Genomic DNA, 11,973 nt, shown 5'->3' on the forward strand with positions numbered 1-11,973 from the left:
GTCATACCTCGAGTCTGCCAAATCTCTGGATCGTAGTCAGTCTAGATAGTCTTTTTTTACTAGGTTTAATTTGACTATCACTTAGGCTAGTTTCACACTTGCGTTGTTTTGACGCAAACGGAATCCGTCACTAATGTAGTACATTTCATTTATTTACATTGGAAGCGCGTTACTATGACGCGTGTGTGTCATTGTAAAATAGTGAGTTTATGGAGATTTGATTCATAGACTGGATTACAAGAGAGGCCGTACGGGGCACAGCCTTAAAAGGGAGGCCGACATGACTGGGTTAGGTCGGGAATAAGAGAGGGGGTTTTTAAAATGACGGGGGTTAGGCAGGGGTTAAAGATACTTAGATGGGGCAGGAATAGAGGAAGTTTGAATTGTGCATTATGGGCGTAGTTAGTGGGGGCGGGAACAATTAATGGGTTTATAAGGGGTGGTCAGTTAGTGGGGTCATCCATTTTGGCACAGAAAACGGTACAATCTACATGTCCTTGTGTGCCAGCTTACCTGCCCCAGAAAATGGAGTCTGTGGATGCCATTCTTCAACAGCTTAGAACCGCTGCCGGCCTGATGGGATCAGACTGGCTCCAGGCTTCAGTGAACAGCCTGCTGCAAGGGGCCGGGGATGCTCCAGCTCAACCATCCCCCGAACCACGCCGGTCGCGGAGGACCAGGCCTCCGGCGCGCCTAAGCCCAGAAGCTATCCCTCGGGTCCGGCGCCGAATAAGGAGCCCCTCAGGGGACCCTTCAGGTCAGGGTGCCGCCAGGCCCGCCGCCTCGCGCCGGTCCCGTCCTGGGAGGAATCCTGCTTCACGGCGGGGCCTGCAGCAGAGGGAGGTGTCGGCCTCCCTCCCATCTAGGTCAACGCAGGAGGAGACAAGAACGGCGTCGGCAGGGGCTCAGGAGCCTGCATCGCCCGCCCGGCGCAGAGGAGAGGGAGCACGGAGATCACAGGCCGGGGTCTCTCAGCGTGGGTCACGGAGCAGGCAGCAGTCGGCAGCCCCTCCTCCCTCCATAGAAGAGAACAGATCATGCCCCCCTGCAAGGGATTGGTCCTCAGAGTTGTCTGTCTCCAGCCAGCAGACGCAGCCACACCCCCCGATGATGACAACTTCCGGCCAGCCGGGGCTGGCCCTCCCACAGCCAGTGTCAACATCCTGCCAACAGATGCTGGGCTTTCCTGGTCAGGCGATTCCTCCCGGCCAGCAGGTGCTGGGCCTGCCACCTTATGGCTTACCTCCCGGCCAGCAGGTGCTGGGCCTGCAATCACATGGATCACCTCCCGGCCAGCAGGCTCCCGGCCAGCAGGTGCTGGGCCTGCAACCCCATGGATTACCTCCCGGCCAGCAGGTGCTGGGCCTGCCACCTTATGGATCACCTCCCGGCCAGCAGGTGCTGGGCCTGCCACCTTATGGATTACCTCCCGGCCAGCAGGTGCTGGGCATGCAACCCCACGGTTTACCTCCCGGCCAGCAGGTGCAGGGCCTGCCATTACCAGATATGCCACCCGGCCAGCAGGAGCTGGCAAGGCTACAAGACCACGTCGAAAGCGATTCACTCGCATCGAGCCTCCTCCCTCAAGGCCGTGGGGGCTCTGCTAGAGTCGAATCGGAGGATGCAGGAAGACGTCAGGAACCAGGATCTTCGGCTGCTGGGCTCACAGCACCCAGGCAGCCAGGTGAGAACCCTTCTAATTTTTCTCTTAACCACATATTACCCTCCCCTTTACTTAGTGGTGCTGAGGGGCCGTCAGGGGGGGGGCCGTCAGGGGTAGATATGTTAGCACAGGGGTTGCGCACGCTAGCGGTTATTTTAGGTTCGGTGGGAGTCCAAGGGGGAATATCACCGGCGATGGCATGGACGGGTAGCTCGAGCGTAGGTGCAGTATCGGCTGGGGGGCTTGGCGTGTTGTCTGGTGCAGTTGCCAATCCTTTGCCGGAAGTCGGGGTTCCAGCAGGGAGTGCGATTGGTGTCGGAGCACATAGTCAACCCCCTTCGGTTAGTCAGGGAGAAAAGGAAAACGACGACATGGTACGGCTAGATGATTCAGCAAAGGGGGAGGTGTACGTCTGCTTTGGGGGGCCGTTGGGGGCCCACCTTAAACAAGAAGTGCGGGAAAAGATATGGCGTAATGAGTACGTAGATATTTTTTCCCTTTTGCCATTAGAACGTTTTAATTTAGACCGGGCTAGGAAGGATGAAGGAAAGAAAGAGGACGAAGAAAAGAGGAGGTACCGTTTAATTCCACGGACCTTTTCTAACTGGCTGCAGGCATTCGCCATACTAGCCAGCGTGATAGGGGAAAAAGCACCGGATAATTGTTCCGGACTTTTTTGCTACATGGATGCTATTGGCGAAGCCTACAGGGTGTACGGGGGTCAGGGATGGCTTAGGTATGACGAACAATTTCGTCAACGCAAGGCGGTGCGTCCCAACATTCGTTGGGATCATAAAGATATCAGCCTTTGGATGAAGGTTTCTGCACCCAATAGGTCTGGTTTCGGTGGGCAGTCCTTTCCAGGGAGCGGAGGCGGCCCTGTCCAGGCTGGGCACACAGTTGCCCAGCAGAAAGGATTGTGCTTCCTATTTAATGAGGGGGCATGCAAGTTCGGGGGCAAGTGTAAATTCAAACACGAATGCTCTGTGTGCAATGGGAGTCATAGCGCATCCAAATGCTTTCGAGGAGGAAAGCAAAAAGGGGGAGATAATGCCGAAAAAAGGAGTGACACCGGTGCGGCTGGCAGAGATGCAGCATTTTCTAAATAGATACCCTGATCGGGCGGCGGCGTTATTGTTGGAAGACGGTTTTAAGCATGGTTTCAGGATTCCGTTTGTTGATAGGGAGTTTAGTTTTTGTACAAAAAATTTAAAATCGGCGTTAAGATTTCCGGAAGTTGTATCTGAGAAATTAATGAAAGAGGTTGCTTTAGGTCGCATGGACGGGCCTTTCTCTGTGGCTCCCCTAAGGAACCTAAGGGTTTCTCCGCTGGGCGTGGTTCCAAAAAAGGAGCAGAACAAATTTCGGCTTATCCATCACCTGTCATTTCCCAGGGGAGCATCTGTGAATGACGGGATTGATCCGGACCTGTGTTCAGTTATTTACACTTCGTTTGACTCGGCTATCGAATGGGTGAGAAAATTTGGAAAAGGAGCTTTGTTGGCAAAAACGGATGTTGAAGCGGCGTTCCGATTATTGCCGGTTCACCCAGATTGTCTGCATTTATTAGGGTGTTGTTGGAACGGAGGTTTTTTCATTGACCGGTGTCTGCCAATGGGCTGTTCTCTGTCGTGTGCCTATTTTGAGGCTTTTAGTACATTCGTGGAGTGGGTTGTAAAGGAGGTCTCGGGTGTGAAATCTTTTATACATTATCTAGATGATTTCTTGTGTATAGGCCCGGCCGATTCTTTCGAATGCTCCCTGCTACTGCATACCATGGAAACGGTAGCTCGGAGGTTTGGCATTCCATTGGCAGCAGATAAGACGGAAGGGCCGACTATGGTATTGAGCTTCTTAGGCATTGTCATTGATACAGTAGCTATGGAGTGTCGACTACCAGAGCAAAAAGTGGCAGAGCTTTTGGCGGAGGTGAAGAGAGCCAGGCAGTTACGAAAGATAACGTTGAGAGAACTTCAGTCGCTACTTGGGAAGTTAAATTTCGCCTGCCGCATCATGCCCATGGGCAGGGCCTTTTGCCGAAGGCTGGCAATGGCAACAGGTGGGGTAAAAGCTCCTCATCATTTCATTAGGTTGAAAAAGGAACTTAGGGAGGACTTGCAGGTGTGGGCTGATTTTCTGAAAGTTTACAATGGAAAGTCGTTGTGGATGGACCCTGTGGAAAAACTGAGTGTGGCAGGCCTATTCATAAGCACGGTGGGGGCTGAGGGTTTTGGAGCATACTGTCATGGCAGCTGGATTTATGGCAAGTGGCCAATGGAGTGGAGGTCCGCGGGTTTGTTGAAAAATGCGACATTGATCGAACTGTTCCCCCTGGTAGTGGCGTTGACACTTTGGGGTGACAGGTTCAGGAATAAAAAATTGAAGTTCTGTGGCAGCAATGAAAAAGTGGTGTCAGCAATTAATTCATTGTCAGCGGCGTCCCCCCCGGTAGTTAAGGTGTTGCAAAAACTGGTTCTTTTGTGTTTGTCTTTAAATTCTTGGTTGGTGGCGGAATTGGAAGCGGGGGCACATAATCTTATCGCTGATTCAATTTCTTGTTCACAGACGGCGCTTTTTCAGAGATTGGCACCTGCAGCAGAAGCCAAAGGTCTGACTTGTCCAATGGAGTTGTGGGTTCTGCCATTCGAGCGGCAAGGAAGCTGATTTCCGGATCATTATCAGGTGGTACCTGGTCAGCCTACTCTCAGGCTTGGAAAGTTTGGGAGGATTGGAAGTTATCTGTAGGGGGCGACATGGAGGACGATGGTCGGTTGTTAATGCTAGTAGGCCATTATTGGGAAGCTGGTTGGTCGGTTCCAAAAGTTAATCGTTTTTTAGCTGGTTTAGCCTTTGGCTTCAAGGTTAGGGGCCTTAAGGATGTAACAAAATCCTTTTTAGTCGCGCAAGCGCTAAAAGGATGGAGGAGAGGTTGGAAAGTGGAAGATAAGAGAAGACCAATTTCTTACGAATTGCTGTTGAGTTTGGGGAGGCAAGTGGATAGGGTTTGTACTTCTATTTGGGAGAAGCGTCTCTTTAAGTTAGCTTTTTCCTTGGCATTCTTTGCAGCTTTGCGGTTAGGGGAGCTGGTGTGCACCTCCAGATTTAAAAGGGATGGTCTATCGAGGGATAGTGTCGATCTTTATGAGGACAGGATTGAAATATTAATTCGTTCTTCTAAAACTGATCAGTTAGGAAAAGGTTGCAGAGTGGTGGTGTTTGGAGTCCCCGGATCGGCGATGTGTCCGGTCCGTTGTTTAAGGGAATTCGGTTCAGTAGCTGGAGGGGCTAACATTCCGTTGTTGGTACATGCGGATGGTTCCTCATTGTCTCGATTTCAATTTATATCTATTTTCAAACGCTGTTTGGAGCGGGGTGGTTTCTCATCAGCGGATTTTGGCAGCCATTCTTTTAGAATAGGCGCAGCCACTGAAGCAGCCAGGAGAGGGCTCAGTGATGAAGTGGTAAAAAGGATTGGAAGGTGGGAATCTGGAAGATTCAAGTCATATGTGCGAATTGACAGGTTGTGAAATGTGAAAATGTTTTTACTTTATGTTTCGGTGTCCGGTTTCTTCTTAGTTTTTTCTTTTGTTATTCCCTCAGGTGCTGGCCCTCTTCTAGTGTGGATCATGGGGCATTCTTTTGTCTTCTGGGCGGCATTGCGGGCTGCAGTTCGTCCGAGCGGTAGGCAATTACATTTCTCTAGGGAGGATGCTATACTTCGCTGGATTGGTAAACGTGGCATGGCATGGAAACAGTTCCTGCCTGAATTTAATTTTTTTGCGAGGCTGGATCGGGCCCCTGATGTGCTAGTGTTGCATATCGGGGGCAACGATCTGGGAAAAAGGCCTTTTCGGGAGCTGATAAAAGATATTAAATTTGATCTCTTGCGGTTGTGGGCAATGTACCCAAAGGTAACAACAGTGTGGTCGGATATTGTCCCAAGGAAGGTCTGGCGAGATGCAAGGTCCGTAGATAGGATAAATAAGGCGCGCGTTAAGGTAAATAGAGCCGTGGGTCGCTTTATGGCCAGAAACGGGGCAGTGGCGGTCCGTCATCCGGATTTGGAGTCGGGGGATGGAGAATTTTGGAGACGGGACGGAGTCCACCTAAATGCAGTGGGTTTGGACATATGGTGTGTGTCAATACAAGAAGGCATTGAGGTCGCTCTAAAGTTGTGGAGGGACATAAATGTTTGAGGTTTGCAAAACATTTATGCTGGTGGCGAAGGGGAGGAGGGTCCTCGAAGTTGGAATTTGCGGTTTGTGGCGGAACTGTGGGGGGGAACCCGTCAGGTTCTGGACCCCTCATGTGCACTCTTTATATGCCGGCGGGTAGAGGAATCCCGTGGTAGGCCTGGTGGGCCGCGGGTTGGGGACATGTGTTCAGATGAGGCCAGGTTGTTGGTTAACTGGTGCCTCCGAGCCGGTGCTTGAGCGGCTGGAGGTAAAACATCAGTCTGGCTACAGTTTGGGTAGAATACCCATCGGCAGGTTCTTGGGGCTTCGAGGACCACCCTCCGGTTCTGTTGAGTGGATTTCTGTTATTTATGTTGTTTTGTTATAATAAAAGGCTGCTGTGGCCAATAAAATCCATATTGGTGTGCAGTCTGTTTATTTTAGATAAGGTAATGGTGGGGGGTTTATGTAAAGTCTTCAAGAATGACTCGACCATACCCGTTGTCAAGAGAGGCCGTACGGGGCACAGCCTTAAAAGGGAGGCCGACATGACTGGGTTAGGTCGGGAATAAGAGAGGGGGTTTTTAAAATGACGGGGGTTAGGCAGGGGTTAAAGATACTTAGATGGGGCAGGAATAGAGGAAGTTTGAATTGTGCATTATGGGCGTAGTTAGTGGGGGCGGGAACAATTAATGGGTTTATAAGGGGTGGTCAGTTAGTGGGGTCATCCATTTTGGCACAGAAAACGGTACAATCTCCCACCCACCCTCCCAATTTTCTTTTCTTGTCATAGCAGCATAGCGAAGGGGAGGAGGGTCCTCGAAGTTGGAATTTGCGGTTTGTGGCGGAACGGTGGGGGGGAACCCGTCAGGTTCTGGACCCCTCATGTGCACTCTTTATATGCCGGCGGGTAGAGGAATCCCGTGGTAGGCCTGGTGGGCCGCGGGTTGGGGACATGTGTTCAGATGAGGCCAGGTTGTTGGTTAACTGGTGCCTCCGAGCCGGTGCTTGAGCGGCTGGAGGTAAAACATCAGTCTGGCTACAGTTTGGGTAGAATACCCGTCGGCAGGTTCTTGGGGCTTCGAGGACCACCCTCCGGTTCTGTTGAGTGGATTTCTGTTATTTATGTTGTTTTGTTATAATAAAAGGCTGCTGTGGCCAATAAAATCCATATTGGTGTGCAGTCTGTTTATTTTAGATAAGGTAATGGTGGGGGGTTTATGTAAAGTCTTCAAGAATGACTCGACCATACCCGTTGTCATGCATTCATATAATGTATGTATATTTCGCCCATCCCTTTAAGGATGCCTGTAAGTTGGAAAATGCTAACCAAGAGTTTGAGATGGTAAAACCAAGGCCATCTGCTAGTTGTTCATCAAAGCCATCTGACATTGTTCATCAAAGTTGTCAGCATATTGCTATATTCTGTTTGGAATGTTGGGCTAAGAGCTGAAATAGCTATGAGAACTTCTTACTGTTACTTTAAGGTCAAAGTTCAGCGAGCCTCAAAGGGTTTATATATAAGTTGAAGTAGGTTTTGTTACAAGTCTCTAGTGCGCAAGTACACTTATTTCGCGGGTAAAACGTACCACGTGACATGATGTAATGCTCAACTAAATTAGGATAGTTAGTTTTTGTTTTACCATGTAAAGAGATAAGGGCAATCAGGAGGAGGGGTTTGGGTTATAAAAGAAGCCCACACTTCAAAGGTTGAGGGGAAGGAGGAAGACGGTGACAGGAGAAAGACGGACTCATCCGACCAGACCATCTACAGATCATCCCGAGACGGCTTACACACTACAGCGATGTAAGATAAATGAACTGTTATTTTTTCTATCTGTCTATCCATCTATTAACTCAAGCCAAGACAGTTATTTTTCTCTAATGACTGTAACCCTCCAATTCTTATCTGAATAAATCCATAATATGTTTTTGACCTATCTTCGCTCCAATCATTTATATACTGGCTATGCATTTGTCGCCCTAAACCCATTATTTAACATTTGGCGAGCACCAGCCTGAATGATTGTGAAACACAGCTGTTTTCTGTGCGAGGTGATTTTTTTCACGCTGCCTATTCACAGCGATAAGGACTCTTTTTTTTCTCACGTCATTCCCTGCCCTTTGTCCAAGAAGGGGGGTCTGTGAGTTTGTGAGTAATTTCTGTCCATGTGCTGCAGGCAAAGACGATACACTGTGTCCACATCAGAACCTAAGAGAGGTTTAACGTGACAAGCTGCAAGGAGGTCGTATGTGTCAAGCCTTGACGGTTGGAGCCATCTCAGGACCATCCATCCAAAAGACGGTTGGAGCCATCTCAGGACCATCCATCCATAAGACGGTTGGAGCCATTCCAGGACCATCCATCCATAAGACGGTTGAAGCCATTCAAGGACAAGCATCACATATTGGTGAGAAATGGATTTTATTCATGATTATTTTAGTAACTGTCATGTAGAGTATTCCTTTGATCATACACATAGTGACGCACAGTTATGGTCAAATCTGTACCGGCAATGTGAACTTGAGAATACTAAGTTAGATAAGAAGTTTTTTACTGTGAATCGGTTACAGAAAAAGATACAGAATGTATTGGGTATGGTATACACTTACAACTCCATGGTGGGTGGGGCACAGCCATATGCACACACTATCTGCATGGTGACTGACACACCCATAACAACAGACACACACGTCACAGATGCAGAGACAACAGATTGTCCAAATTGTTCGATATTAGCAGAACATATCGAACATCTGGAGGATCAGTTGGATACAAAAGCAGATTTAATATCAAAACTACGGAAAGATATTAAATATGTATCTGTTAATACGAGACAGAACAAGACAGATCCTTCCCAGTCACCTGCATCAGGTTTAGGTTCAGACGTACCGGACGGGCTGGATACGGCCGAGGACGGGACTCTGAATGAGGAGGAACTTCGGAAAAAGAAGTTACATGATAAGGCCGCCCGTCTTAACATTAAAATCCATGACCAATTAATGAAAATCATTAAAGACATACCCAAATATGATGATAAAATGGACGCCTTCCATAATGCGGACATTTTTGAGTCACATTCGGATAAATATAATCTAACAAATGAACAGAGAAACAAGATTTTCAGGGTATGGCTTCCCTCCCACATGGCAAAAAGGTTACAAGCAACACCTAGGACAGACGAACACAATGACCTGATCCATGACACAAAGGAAGATAGGCTGAGACAGTTAATTCTTTTTACCACAGGAGAGACTACCCCAACAGTCGAATTGTTAGAGAACCTTAAAACACACATACAGGAGGATCCATTTGTCTTTGTAGTCAAATTTGAACAGGCCTACAGAATGATAATGGAAATCGGATCTGATCAAGAACCGCCTTCCATGATCAAGGCCTTTGTTAAAAAGTTTAAATATTTGGACCCTGCTTCATTCGAAATAGCTTCTAGAATGGAAAGTCTACAAGAGGCCACATCATTTATTGATAGAATACGTAGACGAATGAAGCAAAATCAGGTAAAATCAAAAATAGCCATGATAGAAGGGAACACTGACACATTAGTATCCCAGGAAAAACAAATCAAAAACAACAAAAGACCGGTGTTGAATTCTAAAAACAAGAATTCAGGGGGGGGTAACAGGAAAAGCACAATTCACTGCTTTTTCTGCGGCCTACCCGGACACCTGAAGTGGGAATGCAAGAAATTCCTGAGGGCGGGAGTTGAGGAAAGGCTGGGTAAGGAAAATGGACTGATGCCAAACACATCCAGTGCACCTCCCCCATCTTCAGCACCTCCACCATTATACACGCCCACTCATACTGACAACAGAAATAACCAATCACCATACACGCCCACTCATACTGACAACAGAAATAACCAATCACCATATGCACCTCTGACCAGACAGATAAGAGAAATGACCATACAGGGATTGCATGGAAGGGGCAAGACACCTGCTGCTCTTCTCCCTTCTCCATCATCCTGACTGGCAAAGCCGGTCCCCAGGCTCCATCCACTGGAATTTGTTACTCGAGTTTCAATGGATAGCTGTGGTCGACCATTTTTAAAGGTAAATCTTGAAGGTCAGGAAGTAACATTTCTCCTTGATACAGGTGCGCAATTGAGTGTCACAAATGTTGATTTACATTTAAAGCCAGATTCCCCTGTATGTACAATTGTTGGTTTCAGTGGTAAAAATGGAACAAAGGTGACTTTAGCGCAGGATGTTTCTTTGGAAATACCTGGTTTTTTGAAAACGAAAATGGATATTTGGTGTTGTCAGGATACTGAGAATATAATTGGCACTGATTTTATGGAAAAGCATGGCTGGATTATTGATTTGGGTAACAAAACAGTTTGGAAAGATTCTAACGGTTGTAAGGCGGTAGTTATTGATCCAGATGAATATAGTCATGTCGGGACCATTTGTTTGACCGATGTAGTGTCAGCAGATCATTTGTGGCCTGAAACTGGTGGTGACGAAGTATTGACTGAGTTAGTACAGCGATTTCCTTCTTTATGGGCTCAGTACAGGAATGAAGTTGGAACAATGAAGGATGTAGTTGTCAAAATTGAAGGCCGAGACCCACCTCCACAGCGTCAGTATAAGTTGCCTCCGGAGTCAGTTGCTCCGATGTCGAAGATTATACAGGAATTGTTGGCTCAAGGTGTGATACGTAAGGCAAATTCTGTTTGTAACAATCCATTGTGGTGTGTTCTGAAAAGCGATGGTAGCTATAGGATGTTGTTGGACTTAAGGATGTTCAATAAGTGTACTCCCAATGTAGCACCGATTGTAGCTGATACACATGACATGATGTCGAGATTGGATGCTAAGGCAAGGTATTTCTCAGTATTGGATATCAGTAATGGTTTTTTCAGTATACCGATTGAGCAAAGTTGTCAATATAAGCTTGCATTCAACCACCTCGATCAGCAATTTGTATGCTGTAGGCTTCCTCAGGGGGCAAGTATGTCGCCAAGCATTTTTCATCAGGCGCTAGCGAACGTTTTGTCGAAATTTTCTCGTCCGGAATGTTTATTGCAATATGTGGACGATATCTTGTTGAGTACGGAGGACAAGGAGATGCACGTGATCTTGCTTGCAGAATTGTTTGAGCTGCTGCATGATGCAGGTTTAAAACTGAATACCAAAAAGGTCAAGCTGATGCAGACTGAGGTCAGGTTTTTAGGAGTTCTGTTAAATCCAGGTACACGGCGACCCCTACAGGACAGAATAGAGGCAATTGCATCTCTTCCAATTCCAACATCACACAAGGCACTAAGACATTTTTTAGGGCTTGTAAATTACTCAAGGGATTTCATTGAAAATTTTGCTGACAAAGCCAGACCTTTGTATGATCTTTTAAAAGGTGACAATGATGATTATTTTGGTCCCTGGAGTGTTGAACAGGAAAAAGCCTTCACACAATTGAAACATGATCTACAACACGCACCTGCGTTAAGTATGGTGGAAAGGAACGCACCTTTTGCGCTTCAAGCACACACTTCAGAGACAAGTGTCTCTGTGGTTTTGCTGCAGCTGCAAGGGGGGGAATGGAGAATCTTGGGGTACTTCTCTAAGCTTCTCTCACCTGTTGAGAGGGGGTTTGAGGTGTGCGTAAGACACCTGGTGGGAGTGTATTTTGCGATAAAAATCACTCAACACATCATCGGGTTCCAAAAGGTTATTCTCCAAACGCCACATTCCACACGGAAACTTCTCTTTGAGAAAAACATCCCAGGTGTGTCACATCAGAGATTTGCCCATTGGTTGCTCTCATTGTCTCCAAATCAAATTGAGGTAGATTATAAGGCCAAGTATGTTCTTCCTCAATTGATGCAGCATGAAGGACAAACCCATGATTGCATAGAAACGTTCCATGAACCAAGTCCATCTCTCTTCAGACGACAGTCGGAAGACGCAGATGAACCTGTGTTTGTAGACGGTTCTAGATTTTTTCTGGAAGGACACTATCACACAGGATATGGAATTTTCTATTCCAAGCGAGGACAAGTGGTAAAACACAAGTTACCAAGTCATTTCTCAGCTCAAAGGGCAGAGATAGAAGCGGTAAGAATGGTCCTACAGCTGAATGAAGCTGATGATCAAACTCCAATGGTAATCTAC

The 11,973-nt window shown here is 47.4% G+C and overlaps 1 protein-coding gene across 2 annotated transcripts; it reads left to right on the forward strand.

Annotated features, from left to right (window-relative positions):
• Positions 1-595: 595 nt before the first annotated feature.
• LOC142309904 (uncharacterized) lies at positions 596-5,328 on the forward strand. 2 transcript variants are annotated; one of them, XM_075347365.1, is made up of 2 exons: positions 596-1,684; positions 4,229-5,190. In XM_075347365.1, the coding sequence occupies exons 1-2, from the start codon at positions 1,108-1,110 to the stop codon at positions 5,188-5,190; spliced, it is 1,539 nt and encodes a 512-aa protein (XP_075203480.1). In that variant the 5' UTR covers positions 596-1,107. The 2 variants fall into 2 exon arrangements, 1 of the variants encoding a protein (XP_075203480.1); XR_012754034.1 differs by lacking the exon at positions 4,229-5,190 and adding an exon at positions 5,264-5,328 and having other exon boundaries at positions 1,600-1,684.
• The last annotated feature ends 6,645 nt before the right edge of the window (positions 5,329-11,973 follow it).

Source organism: Anomaloglossus baeobatrachus, chromosome 5, assembly GCF_048569485.1.
Source record: "Anomaloglossus baeobatrachus isolate aAnoBae1 chromosome 5, aAnoBae1.hap1, whole genome shotgun sequence".
Classification (NCBI taxonomy): domain Eukaryota; kingdom Metazoa; phylum Chordata; class Amphibia; order Anura; family Aromobatidae; genus Anomaloglossus; species Anomaloglossus baeobatrachus.

What these genes read in the sequence shown, in the direction of transcription:
- LOC142309904 (XM_075347365.1), top strand. Translation starts at nt 1,108, where the DNA reads ATGATGACAACTTCCGGCCAGCCGGGGCTGGCCCTCCCACAGCCAGTG. An exon ending in CACAGCACCCAGGCAGCCAG is followed by an intron (nt 1,685 to 4,228) that starts GTGAGAACCCTT and finishes TCTTGTTCACAG; the next exon opens with ACGGCGCTTTTTCAGAGATT.